General features: G+C 36.5%; 1 protein-coding gene across 1 annotated transcript in view; it reads left to right on the top strand.

Moving 5' to 3' along the window:
- Positions 1-220: 220 nt before the first annotated feature.
- Positions 221-21,319, top strand: part of AOX1 (aldehyde oxidase 1) — a gene marked incomplete at its 5' end in the record, with an annotated part of 33,051 nt that continues 11,952 nt past the window's right edge. The window contains 19 exons of the mRNA XM_010182415.1: positions 221-282; positions 898-978; positions 1,861-1,941; positions 2,671-2,815; positions 2,921-3,013; positions 4,341-4,492; positions 4,717-4,810; positions 7,290-7,399; positions 8,238-8,422; positions 9,540-9,702; positions 10,571-10,663; positions 12,614-12,783; positions 14,108-14,234; positions 14,766-14,888; positions 16,067-16,163; positions 17,091-17,215; positions 18,669-18,802; positions 19,725-19,812; positions 20,859-20,945. Coding sequence (XP_010180717.1) covers positions 221-282; positions 898-978; positions 1,861-1,941; positions 2,671-2,815; positions 2,921-3,013; positions 4,341-4,492; positions 4,717-4,810; positions 7,290-7,399; positions 8,238-8,422; positions 9,540-9,702; positions 10,571-10,663; positions 12,614-12,783; positions 14,108-14,234; positions 14,766-14,888; positions 16,067-16,163; positions 17,091-17,215; positions 18,669-18,802; positions 19,725-19,812; positions 20,859-20,945 — 2,210 coding nt within the window. The remainder of the gene's footprint in view (positions 283-897; positions 979-1,860; positions 1,942-2,670; positions 2,816-2,920; positions 3,014-4,340; positions 4,493-4,716; positions 4,811-7,289; positions 7,400-8,237; positions 8,423-9,539; positions 9,703-10,570; positions 10,664-12,613; positions 12,784-14,107; positions 14,235-14,765; positions 14,889-16,066; positions 16,164-17,090; positions 17,216-18,668; positions 18,803-19,724; positions 19,813-20,858; positions 20,946-21,319) is intronic.

The following is a 21,319-nucleotide window of genomic DNA, read 5'->3' as shown; positions in this document are numbered from 1 at the left end:
CTCCAGTATTCCCTCCAATATTTCATACTTCCCTGGAAACAATAGCTGTTTTCCTCAGGAGCTGCAGGGTCCTAAACCTTGTGACATTGATCTTTTCTGTCTTTCAGAGCACTAACACTTCTCCTTAAGCTTCAAAAATGCAAACCTCGTATCAAGATACAACATTTTAAAGCCACATGCTTTAGAACAAAGCTTTTTCTTACTGTTTTCCTTTTTTCAGGGAACTTGTGCCGCTGTACTGGATACAGGCCGATCCTAGATGCTGGTAAAACCTTCTGTAAGGTAGGAAGTAATGATGATAGGAATATTAGGTCATGGCCATTAGTGTATATATGTACACAAACCATCAAGATTTTCTTTAAGATCATATCTTTCATCTGTTAAGAGATGTAGGTGTAAGTAAGGTGTAGACTGGCCTAACCCATTACAAAAATTAACACAAATTAACTTAGTGTCTAGTCTGGATTATGAAGAGTAATCTGAAATAACTGCATGTGTTTTACTGTGGGTCAGTACTGGCATAAACAAAAGCAGAATTTGGATTGATGTTCTTAGTAATTTATCCTGTAATGCAGCATGTAAAAAATCTACAGTGAAAGAAGTGGGAGAGTGAGCAATGGATAAAAGAAATAATGGAGATGATCTATGTGTGCTCTCACAAGGTCAAATGAATTTCACATAGTATGAATTATTTCATATTAAGGGCTTCAACATCCAATGATTTTAAGTTATTTTTGGATATCACTTCTTTAATGCATAATCCTTCCAATTTAGCTTATTTTTAAACTTCATCTAGAACTTAATTTAAATATAGAGAGACACTCTTACTAGCTTAAGCAGGCTTTGACTCATTGCCATTCTGGGCAATAGTTCACTAATGGAATATTCCTACTTTAGGAATCCATTTGTTGTCAAAGGAAAGCAAATGGAAAGTGTTGCTTGGATCAGGAAGATGATTTGTTTGACAAGGAAGATAAGGTAGGGTTTTAAGTATTTTGCCTGTCCTATTTAGATATAAAACTTATAGGAAGAATATTGCATGGCTTTTTTCTTGTAATTAAAGTAAATGCAATATGCTCTGCCATTTTTATCCTCCACCTTATTAGCCTTCCATATTATTTGTAAAATAATGTATTCTCTTATTCCTTGCAAGTAATTTGGAGATATTTCTGAAAATTAAGGATTCTTCATGTATATTTGTATGAGGAGGTGATGGTGTGACTGATCTCCAGAGCTGAGATTTGAGCAGGTCTTCAAGCTCAGGAGTAATTATAGTCTCAGCTCTACTTGTACAGTGATCGTCATATTGTGCAAGAAATTGTCATATGTGGAACTTAAATCAGTGATCAATGAGGACCTGAATGTAACTACTGATCTCTTAGGAATCTAAGTGCTGGCTTGAGTCTGAAGAACTAACACACTCTTAAAAATCAGAATTATTATTGTTATTTTATGTGAAACCTCTTATCCATACAAATATTTGACTTTTTTCTCAATTTTCTTTCAATAATATCTGATCTGCTTTTTTTCGAGTACTGTAGATTGGTGTGAAACCAGTTACTTTCTTATAGTAGGAATAAGGTAGCCTGTAGTTAGTTTTCAGTTGCTTGCCTCTTCATTGTAATTTGTATTAGCAGTGAACTTTGAGAAACTGTTAGGAACAGTTCCTTCACCTCAGCAGCTCCACATGATGTGTAGTAATTTGGCACCAAATCCAAGTGATAATGAAATTAATTATTTTCTACTGACTTCAGTGGGACCCTCATGGTTTGTTCTTGGTTTTGCTGTTTGTATTTTTTTTAAATGGAATTAGTGATGAGAGAAAATTCTTGGTCTTTTCTTGTTTTCTTTCTTTTTAAGGTTGCCACCAAACTATTTTCAACAGATGAATTCCAGCCCTTAGATCCCACCCAGGAGCTTATATTTCCTCCAGAACTAATGGTAATTTTTGGACTGTTCTTATGGACTTACGGACTGTTCTTTAGCTCTGTTTTCCTTAGTAGTCCATATTTCAGAACCCGTTCTGAAGTCCTGCTTAGAAGTAATTCATCAGAAGAAATGTCATAACATTTTAATATAAATTGAAAATTATATCACTTTATTTAAAAGTGGGCTTATTGAATATTCACATACAGAAATTAATCATGTTGGGAAAATGCAGCTGCAGAGTTAGGTATTAGGTGAGAAGATAAAGAAGTAACCTAAACTGCATTTTCAGTGCAGCACCTGAAGATACAAATGCTTCTCAGCAAACTGAATGGCAAACACTTTTTCACATTGGCAAAACAATGCATTTTCCCCATTCTGTGGCTAATAGTCAGCCTCAGATAGCCACCGAGACCAGAGTGTATTTAGCCCCAGTGATTACAGTATGACAAAGATGTAGGCAACTGAAAGGAGCTATTCCTAAATTCTTTTGCTTAGAGGCTATTAATTATCAATCTTGATTATTAGTCCAATGGAATTAATTGAAGATGTTGCACTCATGAGGTTTAGAAATTCACCACTGTGCAAAGAGCCAGCATAGCAGTCTCATTTCTGTCTAATTTTGAAGGATTAAGTAGAGGTGCAGTTGTTTAAGAACTTCTTTTGACTTTCAGTCTAGCATCTGTTAGACCTTGCAAATGTCTATGTGTCTAAATATTTTAATTCGCCACATTTCCCCATCAGAGAATGGCTGAAAATCAACCAAAAAGAACTCTGGCTTTTCGTGGGGAACGAATGACCTGGATTTCTCCTGTAAGCTTAGATGAATTACTGGATCTGAAAGCTGCCTACCCCAAAGCACCTCTTGTGGTTGGGAACACCAGTCTGGGTATGTATACAATCAGAATGTCTCCTGTTGCCATAGATCAACTAGGCATGTTGGAGTTGTCATTATAAAAAATGTCTTTTGTCTAAATCTATTTTTATCTGGTAGGACCTGAGATGAAGCTTAAAGGTGTGTTCCATCCAATTGTTGTTGCTCCTGCAAGGATCCCGGATCTGAATGTGGTGAAATTCATGGATGATGGTCAGTAGACTTTGCGTTGTTCAGACATAGGATATTCCTCTGCAGTAAGGGATGCTGCTACATTCCATAGTCCTGAAGGTGTGAAGTGCTGTGCAACTCATTCCTAAGCATGCTTGGTTCTTTCCCAGGTCGAGGTGGCTGTGGCCACTATCCCAGTGCATGATACAGTTTTGTCTTCTTGACAGAGTGCAGTACCAACCAGCAGTATTATCTTGGGCCTCCTTAGTCTTACTAGTGCAAGGTTAATTACTCTGTTAATACTGGTTCTGGTGCTAAGTCCTGTAATATTCCCTTTATGATCTCTCTACCATGCTATGCCTTATAGCAGGGAGAGACTCAAATAGAACCACATTGAGAGCTTGCAACACTGCATGTTTGTCTACGTTAGGAAAAAAGGCTGTGATTAAACTGGCATAGCTAATATGCATTAAGTAACCTTATTCTCAATCATAAGCGCATCAGTTATTGTAGATTAAAATATTATACCTCAATTTATGTATTTAAGATAAGCATGGATTTACTTTTTTAGTAAAAGTTACACTGGGTTTTAGTTTTTAAATAAATTCTATTGAAATTAGAAATAACAACTAGAAATATATTTAAATTTACTTTAATAGCCTAAATTAATTAAATATAAATTATGTTATGCAAGTTTAATGCCAAAGTTTTAAGGAAAATTAAACTCTGATGAAAATTACTTGCTATATGCCTATTATATTTTTGATCGAATTCCAGTGTTCATTCACAACATTCATACATTATGTAAATAAAATGTAAGAATTTTCAATAGAAAGGCACTGTTTACCATTTTATCATATTGACATTTTTATAGGTTGTCTTTCTAGTGGGAAAAAGAAAACCAAAATCAGTGTTAGGACTGTCTGGGGTTTTTTTCAAATACTACCTACACATACCTTAAGAGAATAACTAGAATGTACATATGCAAAGCAAGATCAAATTATGATTAAAATTATGTTTAAAAATAGGAAGGGCCTGTTTGAAAGCATTTTGAAGCTGACTCACCTTTGGGTGAAACATCACCTAAACATTTAATCGAAGATGGTACAAGGGAAGCAGTTGGAATGGGCAGCTGGAAGCAGAGAAGGGATTCCCCTGTCAGTAGAAGTGGTGAGCAATTAGCTCAATTTCATAATGCCATGAAATTTTACCCTCACTTTCCTGAATTGAAAGGTCACAGTACATTTAAAAAGCAAAGGTCCCTCTCCTTCTATCTGCCCGCATTCCACATGAGCAGTTGTGAACACAGTTTAAAACTTAGGCAATAAGGCAACATGTGCATTACACTTTCTTAATCTTTTGGTTACAGGATTAACTCTGGGAGCTGCCTGCAGCCTCTCTCTAGTGAAAGACATCTTGACAAATGCAATCTCAGAGTTTCCTGAAGAAAAGACACAGGTTTTCTGTGCTGTCTTGAAGCAATTAAGAACTCTGGGTGGAGAACAGATAAGAAATGTTGCTGTATGTTGTCTGTTACTTGCAATAACCATTGTAACAAATGTGAAATTGCTCCCAACCATATGTAAAACTTGCATTTTAATTCTGTTTTTAGCAGTGAATTTTCTATTACATTATTTTTGAGCTTTTGATATGTATAAATTTATGTATAGTCCACATGTTATGTGGTCACTTAACATAAAAATGTAAAGATGATGGAGAAAGGTAACATGATTTTTTTTTTCAAGTCATTAGGTGGAAACATCATAAGTAGAAAATCAACCTCAGACTTGAATCCTATTCTGGCAGCCAGCAACTGTATTCTCAGTCTGGCTTCAAGAGGTAAGTGGAGATACCTCTGGCACTACTACAGTGACAGGCTATAGTGTCCTATTGTATGAGGAGAGTGGAAATAACAGCAGGTGAGCATTTGTTAAGGAGCCCTTTTCCCACTCTTATAAAACATCACATCTGCAAGAGAAGCAATTTGCAAGCGAAGAACGTATCAGAGATTCTCATGACAAGTGTAAGCATTCAGACCAACCAGATCACATGAGTTTCTGTGGGCAGTTAATTACTATAAGCACTCATTAAACCTCACAGTTTGAGTAGCTGTGTACTGCCTCCTTGTTAGTTATTTTTTGTAACTGATGGTTTGCTCTGGTTTTAAAATCACTCTCTGGCCTTAAGAACTCTGGCTTCTCATTCCTCACAGATACGTAGTTCTGACGCAGGAGCCACTAGTCCGTCACCTTTTTCCGTGCCCATTTCCTCTGTTTCCTTCCATCACTGTATACAAGCTCCCCTTTACCTGCTCCTTTTCTTGTGCACTACCTTACCTTTGGAAGGTTGATGAAATTATTGGTAAACATGAGCTATCTGGTGGCCTGGAGTTGCATGCTCTCCCTTCTAAGTGGCTTATGTCCTTTTTGCCCTTGATCCAAACAGGGTGCATGTTGCCATTTCAGATCTTGTAATACTCCACACCCTGAAATACACATTCTTTAAGGGGTTGTTTCTGAGCTAGGATTTCTTTGAACAAGTACACAAAAACTTATTCTGTTTGATTTCCATTATTTCTTCCTGTGTATCTAGGCATTGAGAGGAAAAATACCTGTCATAATGTTGTTCTGACAAGTGAAAGTGCAAACATTTGCATCTTCTTAACAATTCTGATGATGTGCCTACTTATTTGAGTGATGAATAGGATTACTGATTGATTTCTCTTTCTGTTAACTTGTCAGAGTTTTACTGCTGGAAGAGGGTTTTAGGCATTTTCACAGGTTTTTAAGGTGTTTCTTTAGCAAACGGTAGCCAGTGAAACATAGGAAAAGTGAGTCGTTCAAGAAAAGGAGGTTGCAGGAACACTATTAGTTCTTAGTAGTTATTTTAGATCACAGTGTAAGAGAAAATGCACCTTCCTGCAGGCTCACAGGTGGGATTAGACAGTAATCTTTATGTATGTAAATGAAGTAAGTGTATGCTGGATGGAATGGCAAAAGCAAAAATCCAGAAATGCTAGTGCTGCTACTCTTAAAAGTGTTATTTTTCAGATTCACACTTCAGCAAAATAAAATTCCTTTACTAAAATCTTACTGTCACACTGGTTATATTTGAGGAATGCAAATTTAATGCTAAATTATATTCTAGGATGAACAGGTTAGAGTGTCATCATCACACATAACATGAAAAGCATGAAGAAAATAATCTTGCTGTAAAGCAGCCAGTCTTGAAGTATCATGTTCATTGGGCGTGAGGGGAGTATTTTAATACATGAACCTTTTAAAAATGGCACAGAAGATTATCTGGTTATAGAAAGTCCTGGGATAGGTCAGGGCTACTGCAAGATAAATATTGTCTAGTTGTAAGAAATAATTTATTTGAAAATGCATTGGACCCCTTAGGCTGCATGTGAAAAGTACAAAGGGCACAGAAAACTAGTAAAAATTAGACTTTGACTTCATTTGTCAAGCACACATGGTTAAATTCCACACTGGTGAATCACTGAATTTCCATCTGTACAACGTTTATGCTTCTGTGTTCTTGCAAAATGACAGTGCTACTTGACAATTGCGTTACTGGTACAGTTGCAGTCCTACCAACAAAACTCCTTGAGTCAATGCAGCTTCTTTAATTAACAGAATCAGTTATACGTGTTAAAATGTTACATTTCCAGAAGGCTTGCTAGCTTAGCTGTGTTTGCTAACCTGATGTAGCATAGATTAAGTTTAAGTGTTCAAAGGGCTCTTATGGATTTATGTTCCTTGCAGAATATTGTCTTACTCCCTTTTGAAATTACCATCTTTAATAGTATATATGATAGAATGACAAACATAGTCACTTTTTGAATAATCTTCCAAAAAGAGAAAGGAAAAAGCAATAGCATTTATTCCCTTCTGGACTCCTGGAATTGTACAGCATCTCAGAACAAAACCAAACAAAAAAAAAATTTTACTTCTGCAGCAGTTGTCTCCCATTCAGTTTTCTTCCTCATTCTTTATGTTTTAGAAGGAAACAGATTGACAGGAGTGCAGATGAGATCATTGTGGCAGTATCCGAAAGGAGGATTATGGAATTGGGGTTGATCTCTGGGTGCTTTCTTAGGACTCTGGTGTTATGATATTAGGGAAGATGAAGTAGTCATTTATAACTATAGTGCATACTACTGACAATTTGTTATGTAAACTCTGCAGTTATTTACTCGGGTATAACTTTAGGTATTTCTTGCTGATTAAAATATGATTGATAAATGTTAATTGCACAATTGTACAGACATTTCTAGATTCAGGTTTTGGTTGTTGGTTTTTTTGGTTTTTTTTAGGAAGAAAACGACAGATTCCTTTGAGTGATATTTTTGCAGATGGAGTTGGTAACAATACCATTACTCCAGAAGAGATTTTAGTCTCTGTCCATATTCCTCATTCTAGGAAGGTAAGTTACTGGTTTGTTTAGATTTGCTTTATGCAAAGTTAAAGACTACTAAATAAAGAGCAGGGGGTGGCATAATCCCTATGTTTAAAATAACACTATTACTGTGTGCGTTCTGAATTTTTTATGTTTGATCCTGTCAGTGCCATACTATCTCCCAGCCAAAAAACACAACACAGCAGGTAGTTGGTGATACATAATGAGTGATATTCAGACAAAAGTGTACCTTTACGGCAACAGCAATTGTCTAGACCTTGTACAGAAAGGGGACTTGGACAAGCTGCCATAGTCCTCACCAAAGCAGGCTGCTCACCTGTGATACGGTTTTCATCAAGCAGGTAAAATATTGTTGTGTCTTGAGGATTTTTCTTAAACTGAGATAAGATCAGACACGTGCGTGGTGCTTCCGTAAATGTTGCTGAATTGAATAATAGTCTATGGCTGATATTGCGTTTGCAATATGGATATGGATGTGGAATCTTATAAGAGAATTATGAGTTGTGTTATCCGAGTACTGAAGTTTGGCAATACTTTGAAACCTCTAAGCTTTTGGTCTTGTTATAAATGCAACTCCACAAGATCTGTGTCTTCCAGCTATGTACCATGAAAAAAATCTACGTCATCTGAACTGTGTAGGTGGTGGAGGATTGGGTATGAGCTGCTAGAAAATTTAAGATGCTATAGTTACTGAAATGTCAAGAGAAAGATGTGTATGGTCTTGAATGCTTAGGAAGTTGAATTTATCCTCTTCATTTTTTATTCTCTTTCTTCACATAACACAGTAACAAGTTCAGATACTTACATGTCTGCAGGTTACCCACTTCTGTCTGATCTTGCTCAGGGGGAGTATGTCTCTGCGTTTCGACAAGCACCAAGACGGGAAAATGCTCTCCCAATAACCAATGCTGGAATGAGAGTCCTTTTTGAAGAAGGTACAGACATAATAAAGGATTTAAGCATCTTCTATGGAGGTGCTGTCTCGACCACAGTCTGTGCAAAACAAACCTGTTGCACACTTGTTGGAAGGTACATTTTCTCTGCCTTCTCTGTATCTCTGAAAAAAGGTACTTTGGGAGATTGGGTGTACTTCCTTGGAGTGTGAAAGTACAGAAAGATTTCTCTTGCCTAACCGATGCCACGTCTGTTCGAGTGAAGGATCTGGTCAAACCTTAATGATGAATTTTCAGGATTGTTACATTTTGGAGTCTGTAGATGCATGCAACTCCAGTGTGAAGTATGCAGAGAGATATGAGCCGTAGAGAGGTGGATAAGGTATACATGGTCAGTTGTGTACCTGAACCAAAGCACTGGTAAATGACACAGTATCCCATAGGTTTGATGATCCCCTAGTATCGGTGTTCTTGAGAACTTCAGTTTGGCTCTAATAGATACAAAGTTTGAGAACTTCATATGGGCCCAATAAACTTAGGAGCACAAGTCAACCCTTAAGCTTTTTAATATCTCTTCATCTACAAGATTAATAATAATCTAGTAATCTCTGAAGTTAATCCCTGACATTCCCTCCCATTTTGCAGTGTCTTTCCAAAGTTTGGAGGACAAAAATTACAAATAATTCAAGCAGTATAAAACCATTTATCTAAACACAGTTTACTGTTTTACCATTTAATATGCAACTGTTTCACTAGTTGAAACACTCATTAGTTTTTGCTGCTTTACATGATTAAATTTATTTTAACTGATTTATATTTTGATATCTAGGGTTGTGTAACTATGGAGAATTAACTCTGTTGAGTTACTTCAAGGAGACATCCTTTTCAGCCAATGTAACAACTATGTAACACTAATCAGATTCCTCGGAAGCATCTACAGTTTGCATCACTATCGTTACCCACTTTTCTTTAAATACAGGACAGTATCTGCTGAATAGTGATGACCTGTAAGACTGTTAAATCAGCTTTAAAGCTGGAATAGGTTTTCTGTATTTATTTATTTTTAAAAGGCTGGCATAATGCTCAATTCCATTGGCTATGCAGTTTTTGAAAGTGCATGCCATCATTAGAATCAATATTTTGGCTTCATTGTGAGCGGAATTATGTCTGTGGGCCCATGGTACAAATTTATTACTGCAATTTGGGGTTTTTTTGAGTCCTAGTCTGATTATATCTATTATTCTTTCTGACAGACACTGGAATGAACCAATGTTGGATGAAGCTTGCAGACTGGTTCTTAAAGAAATTGCTCTTCCAGGCTTAGTCAGTGGTGAAAAAGTAAACTACAAGAAAACTTTGATAGTCAGTTTATTCTACAGATTTTTCTTGGAAGTACTGCAGTCACTGAAGAAAATGGTAAATTAGTTCTCCATGTCTGCTTTTGTGCAAGCAAATGAAAGTGATTTGGTTTTTTCTTTTTTTCTGTTGATGCTTGTGATTTGTACAATGTCCTGAATACTGTCTTTGGGGTTCAAATCTACAGAAGGACATAAGCGCTCAGCTCCCAAAGAGATTGATGGAGAGATGCCCATTTAACTTTTAGGTGCTCAGATATCTTTACCTTGGACATAAGGCTTTAAAAAAAATTGAGCCATGTTAGTGCAATGGTATATCACTGTTGAGCTCCCAGGCCCAAAGAAAACATACATGAGGTCTTACTTCATCTGCCTGTAGTTCAAAACAGAAGTAGAATAGAAATAAAGGCTTTGGAAAGCAACTGTAGGTGTTAAACCAACCCTCCTTGTGTGAGTTGTAGCCTGGGAGAGGAAGACTCTAAAATTTCACTTCCCAACACGTTCTAAGTGTAATTTACTTATTTGTGTCTTAAATCTGTTCTTATGAGGAAAACATACCTTTTGCCCTTTTCTTCTGTGTTACCTTGAATTCTTTCCTTTGAATTACTATTACTAGGTAATTTACTATTACCATGAATGAGTCTGTGCCAGTTCTGATCAGACCACTGTTCTGATGACTATCCCTGCTTTATGTTGCTTACTTTAAACAAGCATATTCATTGAATCCAATATATTTTAAAATATTATATAGTGAAATCTCAAAACTAGATTGTTTTAAAATCGAGGGATTTTAGAGCCTTTTTAGCTTGTGAGAGTCTTGGATGAATTTCCTGCATAAAGAGTTTGTATTTGGTGATTTTTTTTGTTGTTAGTTTTTTTAATTTGAATGTTTAAGGTGCGAGTTTAGTAGTAATGCACTTCCTTTTCAGGATCCTTGCCACTATCCTGGCATACCTATGGAATATATGAGTGTACTACAAGATTTCCAGACCAAAATGCCCCTCAGTATCCAAATATACCAGGCAAGTGATTTTATTCTAAGATTATTCTGCGCTTTATAAGACTTGGTAAAAAGTCACAGTTCAAGCATGACCCTTGCTTTGAAGCTGGTACAAATTTTCCAAAGGATTGAAGGCCTTTAGTGGTTGATTTTAACTGTATCTCAATTAGAAAAACCTTGTCTATTAAAGTAGACTCATACGGGTATGCTCACTTCTTCTAAACAGTTCTAAAAAGATAAATATGCTGAACAAACTCCAGAGCTGTCAGACAGCTTAAACTTGATATATTGCAGTGTGCAACTCCATTGGAAAAAAAAAATTAGAGGAAAATAAAAAAGATAGCAAAACCCAAGTCTATAGCTATCACTATTAGATTCTTGTCTCAAGATACACTCTTAAGATCTCAGAGGTCTTTTAGGTCTTGCTGGGAGTTCAGGAATCAGAATGGAGTTTGTGATGGCTAGCTCATCAAATTACCAAGAGTATTGAAGGAGAAGTCAGCAGTAGAGGGCAGCAAAGAACACCTTTTGAATTTTCTGAGCTCACCCTTGTGACTAGATCATGGTGGGAACTCCTGCAAGGATTTTTGATATTTTGGTACCCTCGATACACAATTAAAAATCTCAAGTTTTTGAAAACCTAAAGAAAATTCAACTGAAATCTAGGTAAATGGGTTTTTTTTTCATTTCCAGGTATTCTTTAGAATAATATTTAGCTTTAAATATTTAAATTTAAGTCATTATCTTCAGCTTCCTTCAGACTTACCATTAAAAAAATAAATAAATACTACAGACTTGTAAAAGGGGCCAGGATCAAAGGAACTAGTTCTTTATGTCTTTTGGCAATTTATTCCCCAGTTGCAAGAAAGTGACTAAACAACAGAAATGGAAACAACTTGTTATTCAGATCAGTTGGCACTGGGGAACAGAAATTATTTAGAAACCGAGAAAATCTGTTTTTTTCACTTTTGAATTTCTATGTAACTTTTGCAAGTCCCTATCTTTTGTCTGGAGTTCTTCATCTGAACATTATTAAGCTTTTAAAATTAAGGGGAGAAAAAAAAATGCATATCCTGAAAGATAAATACATGGTCATTCTGTTAGTGGAAAAGTTAGGGTGGTTTGACTGAGACAGCTATTTGAGGAACTTTAGGCAGTTAAGTGAAAACGTCTGTTCTTGGCCTTGGGAGTGTGCCAGAATGTGCAGGAGGTAGAAATGTGTAGCTGAAACACTTGTGTGCTGGCAGCTATAGAAGAAAAAGGTTCTGAGATGTAAGCAATTAACTAGTTCTAAATGTAGAAAAGGAAAAAGCTAGTGTGAACACTGACCCAGAAATTGGAAAAATGTTCTGGAAGTTGGCAGGAATTAGTTGGTGTGGCAGAATTAACTGGTAACACTGAATTAACTTTCAGGAAAGACTTAGCAAAATAAAGTTAAGGTGTTAAATTCATACACAGGTGCAAGGAAATAAAATTGGGAAGGGAATGTTTAAACAGTGTTTTCTTATTGATTTAGATTGATCAGTTGCAATCTTTCAGCAAGGAAGATAAATCCTAGGACTCACTGCAAACAGCTCAAAGTACACCACCAGACACTGGCAAAATAAAGAGCAGAATCTTGTGAGACTAATTTAGAAATTATCAGAGCTTCATGACACCAATGAATAAGGGAGGAGACTGTCCTTCTGAAAAGGGATGACTGTGTCGCTTTGCTGTAGACAGTTAAGGAAAAAAATCCAAGTTAGAAACACCTGTGCAAGATTCTCAGAAGGCTCTTCAAGAGAAGAATTTGAAGAAATGCCCAGGAGCAGCAGTCAGGTCCTGCATCCACATCTGTTTTCAATATTGAACCAGATGATGATAATATGAGCAGTTGTTCCTTCATCTGATTTTCTGATTACTGTAAAACTAACATGACTATTCCTTTTAATTTTTCGGGGTTTTTGGGAATTGTTTGTTTTTGACAGTACAGGACATAGAGCCAAGTCAGTCTCCCCAGGATCCCGTAGGACAGCCCATTATGCACCAGTCTGGAATTAAGCATGCCACTGGTGAAGCAGTTTACATTGATGACCTTCCTCCTGTGGATGGAGAGCTCTTCCTGGCTGTCATCACTAGTTCCAGAGCTCATGCTAAGATTGTGTAAGTGTTGAAAGTGTATCAGAAGAAAGTGTTGTTATGAATTGCTGTCTGAGGTTTTTAGAGCAGACTAATGAAATATGTGTATACAGAACAGTATTCCTGGTTCCCACGCTGGCTCAGGTGCTGGAAGCAATCATGTTGCTGTAGTTAGAAGGCTCTGTTTGGATTTAAGCATCTCACTCCATATTACTGAACTAATAAGATCAAACTGTGCTTGTTCCACGAGCCAGCCTAGAGCTAGCCTAAGTACCTTCACAAAGAGCTGAGCTGTGCTGTGCAAGCAGGCACCAACATAGTTTTGAAATCTCAGCTCTATTATGAAAAAATGAATTTTTTCAAAATGTAGGAAATAGTGTTGTAATGTGGCACCTACAAGGTAGCAAAGCTCTTATGAGGCCTTAGAGGTAGAGGAAGATGAGAAGAGGATTTCATTTTGAAAGAAAACTGTTTTCACTTATGTTTTTATACTGCCAAGATACGCCTGTTCTAGGAGTTTGTTCAACATTCAAGCACCAGAATACATATATCCAAGTTATCTGCCAAGCATTGAGGCACCAAGACATGTAGTCTGGTCAGGATTAATTGTGATGACAGAGAGGACTGGAGCTGCTAGCTATAGAGTCCTTGTCATATTTCCTGGCTTATGCTTAGGTTGATGATAGTACGCTGGGTTTGGATGTACTCTTCTTGGTACCATCAAGAAGTTGACATCACCCGCATCTCTGTGAGTCATTAGGATTTATTCAGTCTACTTTGTCTTCTGATCTTGCATGTCCAGAGAAGATATCTGTAGATGTGCTGATACCTTGATGACCTGCTAAACGAGGTGTTATCAAAGCATGCCATTCTTATAGACCTTCTGCCATGCTTTCTGATCCATCTACACCTATTCATTCCTACTCATTCTCCATTTTTACTGGTCTTGCCATTTCTATTACAGTTCTTTACATGAACTCTCCGTTTGTAGATGCTTATTTGTATCAATTTTATATCTTTGTAGACTGTGAGGTCTTAGAAAGTTGCAATTGTAGCATAATAGTGCAGTTGATATAATTATTAAATCAATGGACTTCAGGCAGTCTAATGGGTAATGATTTCCCTGACATCTAGAGTATTTCCTAGAAGTGAAGCAGGTTAGTAGAATGTTAAATTGCCTTTGACTTGCACTTCTTTGCATGCCAGAGATAGAAGGAAAAGACGTGTCTGAACCTATGAGCAGATCCTGGCAGCATAAGAAACATAGAGCTGTTTTGTGTTCCCTTACTCTGTGCAATGCTTTATAAAAGTAATGAATTACACTTCTCTTTTCCCATATCCAAATCAGATCTATAGATGCCTCAGAGGCTCTAAAAGGACCAGGAGTGTTTGATATCATAACAGCTCATGATGTACCAGCTGCAAACGAGTTTTACTACTCTGATGATCCAGAGATTATATTTGCAAGAAACAAGGTATAGCTACAGTCTTTTTTAAAATGGTTTTCTTATTTTTTACTGTTTTTCTTCAGATACTTATAATGAAATTTTACTTGCTGACTCTTGAGTGTCTATTTTATGTACGTTAGAGAATCACTTTAGGCATATAATAGGGTAAATTTTTACCATTTTTCCCCCACTCCCTTTTCAACTTCAAAATAGTTGATGTGCATTATATTCTGCCTAAAGAAAAATATATGAATCAGAAGAATACAGATTAAACCTCACAAAGCCATCTGAGTTGTTGGAAGAGTGTATTTAATTGAAAGTTAGGCTCCCAAATCCCTTATCCATTTTTAAATACTGTATTTTCCTTGATTCCTCATTTAGCTGGTATTTCTATTATTTTTTTAGCTTCATGGATAATCTAAAAAATACCGAGATCCTAAGTCAATACAAAATTGTAAAAAGTAAACATGAATAGTGGTTACATGAAAGAACAATATCAGCAGCACATATGGGAGTAATTTGAATCCACTGTTCTGTTAAGTGATGTGTGTTTTACAGGTGATTTGTGTGGGTCAGATTGTCTGTGCTGTGGTTGCGGACTCAGATGCTCATGCCAAACAAGCAGCTGCAAAAGTGAAGATAGAGTATGAAATGCTGGAACCAGTGATCTTAACAATTGAGGTAATAATAATGTCTTTTATCTTCCTTTTTTATTGTTTTACCTATATAATTAATGAAAGAAGCAGTTCACACTTGCCTTTAAACATGATTTTCTAAGGAAACAAGATTCATATGAACATACAATTAACCAGTCTGTCACTCTCTATAAATAACTAATATAAATTTAATTTAAGTATAAATTAATAATTTTGATATTTTTGACCACTTGTGATAGATAGGCAACAGTCTCAAAGGTTCTAATGTCCCACATGTTTCATAATAATAAACATAAAAATACAGAAGAAGAATTCTTTTAATGTTTCCAGTGAGGAAAAGGCAGTGAGGATGCTGGTTGTTTTATAATTCTTTTGATAGCTACCAGCTGATCAATCAGCATGTGTGTATTGGCTGGTCTTCTGTCTGCATTTCGTGTCTGTTGTCAGGCTAGCAAGCCAACAAAGTTGGTCTGGAGACATAGGAAGTGCTGGGGGAATAGGAGAGGAAAGATATTAGGGATATAGCACATTTTAGAAATGTGATGTGAAAGTCAAAGGGCAAATGGATTTACGCTGTGCTAATGACATGAGTGGAAGTAAGGAACAAAGGACACATTTGCAGGAAACTACCGTTAGTTCTGGTAGTCACTTCACAGCTTTTTTTCATAGTGCACAGGGGGTATAACAAAACAGGCTTTCTAGTATAAAAAGAGAAGTAATCTATTTTTAAAGACTGGGAAATTTTACTAATGTTTCATTACAGTTGAAACTCCAATAAAATCTTACTAGAAATAAAGAAAATCATACGTAAAATATAGATTCCACTTTTACTTAGTCCTTGTGATTTCTTCCCCTCTTAATGGCATCACTCTTTGGATGATGTGGTTGCATTCTTATCCTGTGCTCTCTTGGTCATTTGATAGATGTATGAGAGGGAAGAGCAGGTTGAATAAACTGAATGCATTTCCTTCAGAAACAGCTATCGTCGGTAACACAAGATACACCAGGAAAGAACTGCTGGAACTGAATACACAGACTCATCAACAGTGACAGTAAAGTGATGAAATACAATTGTTCATTGACTTTGGTAGCTAGTGGTTCAAATTTCTGAAGAGAATGACTTTTCTCCTGAGAGTAAAATGCCACAACAAACTGAGAATCTTTAAAATACTTTAAAAAACTATTTCTCTTTCTCCACTGCAGGAAGCTATAAAGCACAACTCGTTCTTTGAGCCAAAAAGAAAATTAGAACAAGGAAATGTTGATCAGGCATTTGAAACTGTTGATAATATAATTGAAGGTAAACTGCAGAATACATGTGGTGAGAAGTTCTTGTCAGTATTTGGGTCTGTCTCTCTGTTCTTCAAGTCCTGGTTCTACCATTTTTTTTCCATATAGCTATTAGGCCTGAGAAAGCTCTTGGTCACCTGAAAGAAAGTGTGATTAAACCTAGTGGTCTTGTGATCCTGCTACTACATTCAGTCTTTCTGCATCCTCTGTCCTCGAAACAAAATCACAGAATAATTAGGTTGGAAGGAGGTCATCTAGTCCAACCTCCAGCTTAAAACAGCTCTAGTTAGGGTAGGTTACTAAGGGCCACATCAAGTCAGGTTTTGAGTATCTCCAAAGACAGATTGCGCAACCTCTATGGACACCTCTTCCAATGTTTGACCACCTTCGTGGTGTTTTTTTTTTTCTTATATCAAGTTGGAATTTCATATTTTTGCCTCTTATCTTTCCACTGTGCATCTCTTGAGAACAATCTGACTTGCTCTTCTCTACACCGTCCGATTAGGTAGCTGTAGAGTGCCATAAAATCTCCTGTTAACCCTTTTCTACTTATGGATGAGTAAATCCAGTTCTCTCAGCCTCTTCTAATACATCTTGTAGTCCAACCCACTGACCATCTTGGTGGCCTTCTTCTGGACCTGGTCCAGTATATCCATGCTTTGTTTAATTTAACTATGTTTTATTTTATGTTGTCACCACTTGTAGGCAATATTGTTCTGCTTTTAGTCAAGTTCTGTTGTTGCCACTGGAACAAGACCAATTTAATCCTGCAAGGAGTTTCATCTGTGTTTTTATTTTAGATGTTGCTTCTTCGTACAAGAAGCATCAGAAGATTTGGCATTGATTATCATCATTTACATGATGATAGTTCATTCTTTCCTGGTTCATTTCTTCTGTCCTTTTCCGTCAGTAACAATTGTTTTCCTCTTTTGATCAGGGGAGATTCACATTGGGGGACAGGAACACTTTTACATGGAGACTCAGAGTGTGCTGGCTGTTCCAAAAGGAGAGGATAAAGAAATGGACGTGTATGTGTCAACACAGCATCCAGCAATTATTCAGGTAATACAGAGCGCTTGCAGAGAAAGATGTTGAACCTGTGACAATAAGAGCTTTTAAAGTTTGATTTTCAAATCCTTCTTAACAGTTTAGAAGCAGTAGGAATGTTAAATTACACATCTGGATTATTCAACAACAGCTGCTTTGTAGTACTGCTGTATCCTGATAAACAGTGACCCCTGTGCTGTGAGGATAAGGAGGAAATAAAGGTCTCTTATTTCCCTTCGAACAAAGTACCTCGTGCCTGTATTGTGAAAAACTCCCTGTGGAGTGCCCAGGCCCCTCCATCCTCATTAGCTTTCCGTTGAGGTAAGGAGCAATTAGCACCCTCCAGAGTCAGTCTGCTAAGGTTTTGATCAACTCTAATAGTAGGTGAGACTGCTGCTCCATGCCAAAATCATAATCTTAATGGTTTGGGTTTGAAGGAACCTTTAAAGATCATCTAACCCAACCCCCCCTGCCATAGACAGAGTTATCTTTCACTAAATCAAGTTTCTTAAAAGCCCTATCCAACCTGACCTTGAATGTTTCCAATGATGGGGCATCCACAATTTCTTTGGGCAACCTGTTCCAGTGTCTTACCACCCGCATTGTAAAAAATATCTTTCAGTTTAAAACCATTGCCCTTTGTCCTGTCAGTGCAGACCGTCATAAAAAGTCTTTCTCTGTTTCTTATAAGCCACCTTTATATATTGAAAGGCCACAGTAAATTCTCCCTGGATCCTTCTCTTCTCCAGGCTGAACAGATCCAACTCTCTCAGTCTTTCTTTATAATCTGATGATTTCCATGACAGCAGATGATAATGCAAACACTCACATAACATATGGTCTGCATGGCAATAGCTATGGTGCATGAAACTGATAGTATTTCAGACTCAACACTGGCATTTTGTATTCAAAGTCCAGTTCAGCTCCTTTTATAATTTCCATTATTATTATTATATTGCCAGGAGCCAAGAAGCATGAAGAACTTAGTGTCTGAGAAAATTATTTGAAGCAAGAATATTTCTGCAAGAATATTTCTAGCAAGAGCTTAAATTATTAAAAAAAAATTTAAATTAAATATTAAAATAAAATTTATTAACTCAGTAATAAAAATAATTAAAACTGTATTCTAATCCCTTTTTCTTATACATGAAGCTTCTTACTTTTTAGATAATGAAATCCAAGGATATTATTCTTCACTTCTGTCTATGGCCCTTTCAGTCTCTATGGTAGGGATTTTAAATGTGAACACTGCTGAATGTTTGTTGTTATCTTGTTCTTGCTTTTTAACCTGGAGTAAAGGAAAAATTACTTTAATCTCATTTTAAAAACAAGCAAAAAACCAAACAAAAACCCCACAAACAAACTAGAAACATCTATGGAACCCTTTTATAGAAAAGGTTTTTATTTCGGAACCTAACTTTTAGGCTTAGTTTCAGATGGTATAAAAGATGAAAAACTGTTTTTACAGGAGGTGGTAGCTGCAAGTTTAGGCGTTCCAGCCAACAGGATTATGTGCCATGTTAAACGAGTTGGTGGAGCTTTTGGTGGGAAACTCCTGAAAGCTGGCTTACTGGCATCAGTTGCTGCAGTGGCAGCAAACAAGTAAGTGCAGGATGTATGTATTGGGACACGAAGATAAAAGGATGTGAACAAGTTTTGCATTTTACCTAAAACACTTTCTCCTTTCCCAGAGTTGCTAGCCAAAAAGTCAGAATCCTGACTGTTCATATTTTCTAAGACTGTTCAGTGCATTTCATTGTTTTGTATTGTTAGGCTGCTTATGTTAAGCAGCTCTAGCCTCAACTAAATGGGACTTCAAGAAATTGGTATTTGCATAAGCTAGAAATATTCTTGAAATGATTGAGCATTTCAAAAGGACCAGTCCCTAATTACTGAGGCTTTGTGTGTACATTCAAACCATGACATCAACCATACAGATTTGAACTTCACTGACACAGCAGGATGCATAAGGAAGAGTTAATGACCATGTTATCTGTGTTTTGGATAGTAAAAAACATTTTTATATAGTTTAAACCATTTTTTTGTTGTTAGGACCTTATTTTACATCTTATGTCCATTTCATGGTACATGAAATCTGTGGACAAATTTTCGTATTTTTATTATGCATGTTTTGTTTTTATTCAAAAGCATCCTATTTCAGTATGAATCTAAATAGCTAAAAGATCGCTATTTCTTGCTTAAGGTTATATGCTAACTGCTGTTAGCTCACTTAGCACAGGTCAGTCTTAACACTGAAATAACAATTTCCTCAGAAGAATTTCACACTGAGTTATCTCATTGGCTTTCAAGAGGTGAAATGAAAATTCTGAGATGATTGTAAATGCAAGAAAAAAAAAAGGAACTCAGGACCTAGCTTTAAGCATATATTTAATCTTATTAAAATTAAGTTTAATCTAAATGCATGTTTATATGCATGGTTAGATCTGAATACATGATGAATGGCCATTTTGTTAATAACATCTCTTATTTTGACTGAAATTTTACTTTTCTTTTGTTTACTTAGAACCAACAGAGCAGTCCGTCTTATTCTGAGCCGTGGGGATGATATGTTAATCACTGGTGGTCGACATCCTTTTATTGGTAAATATAAAGTGAGTGCCACAAGAATTCAGTGAAAAAATACCTGCCTGTATTCTGTGAATAAATATTTCAGTGTTAGTGGTTAATATTTGTTCTATTAATGGAAATGAGTATAATCAATCCAATTTTAAAACAAAACTACTACCCAGGAAACCAAGAGATGAAGTTGCTGTACAGCCCTTTCTCTGCTTCTGCCTCTGTCTCTGCAGGGTTCTGCATTTTGGGTTTGGGTTGTTGTTGGTTTTTTTCCCCCTAGTTTCTTCATGTCATTTTCCTTTTATAGCTCTTTCTGTTTTTCTGGGAACAGAAACTAGCCAAACTAGCTCAAAATTCTTTTGCAGAGGTTTATTTTAAATTGTCCATATGGTTAGGTTCACACAAAGGACCAGCTAGTTGTTCAGAGAAACAGTGTCATACAGGAAAACTCACCCTGTGGAGGAAATTAATCTCTTCCCTGCTCATGCACTGTCATCAGCCACTATTCATTTGGACAGTTTCTGCTTGCTTTTCTATCTCTACTACATAGGTAAAGCAAGACAGGTTTTACTAGATGGTTTCCTAAAGCTGAAAATGAGCTGTAGCTCATATTCAGGCACTATTAGTGGCAACAGGTGAAAAGCGAGATGTGAGATAAAGATAACATTTCTTCATTAAGAAATACAAATGTCATACTCCATTTGCCAGACACTATACTTACAGTCAGAGTGTGATTTGACTTTGTCTACAGTGAACATTCCAAGACAATGTACTTATAAGCCAGGTCAGGCAATACACAGGAAGCCACTGGGGTTCCCTGCTGCTTCCTTTCCTAATAGGCTGATATTGCCTGTTATATGCTGTACCTATACAGATTACAGATACCAGGTGAGAAAGCCAGTATCTTAGGAGCATACTTTCTTTCGCTGTTGCCCTTCTCCAGTTTCAGTGAATGCTGCCCAGAAATTAATAGCTCAGTATCACTCTTAATTGTGTGGGTTACATTCATTTTCAAAATATACAAGCTCTGAAGAAATGAACGAATGCCAAAATCTAAATAGATTATTGTTGATCCTTCTAGGTTGGTTTCATGAATGATGGTAGGATCAGAGCTGTGGATGCTAAATATTACGTTAATGCAGGATGCACCCCTGATGAATCTGTCTTGGTAAGGATTTTATAAGCTGACAAATCTTATAACATGGAGGAATGATTAGCTGAAAAATTCCCTTGCATTTGTTTTGTTAATCTTATAGCCTTTTGATGCAGGGACTGAGGGTTGTTGGAAAATCTGCACCTAGTAGTTTCTTCCTTACTCAGTTCAGTGAAGCTTTTTGGTATTTTCCTATGCATTCACTTTATGAGTGGATGCTCAGGCTTCTTTTTCCAATATAAACATGTCTTTTAACAGTGTGTTTCTTTAAAAATGCGTATTATAACTTTATATTTCCTAAGTGAAAAGGAAGCATTATATGATATTATTGATATGCACAGTTATTACAGCAAGACTATCTTGAGTGGTTTTCTATGCAGAAATGTACA

The sequence above is a fragment of the Mesitornis unicolor genome, unplaced genomic scaffold (genome assembly GCF_000695765.1).
Source record: "Mesitornis unicolor isolate BGI_N332 unplaced genomic scaffold, ASM69576v1 scaffold19664, whole genome shotgun sequence".
Taxonomy (NCBI): domain Eukaryota; kingdom Metazoa; phylum Chordata; class Aves; order Mesitornithiformes; family Mesitornithidae; genus Mesitornis; species Mesitornis unicolor.
This window is presented reverse-complemented; position numbering and strand designations above follow the sequence as displayed.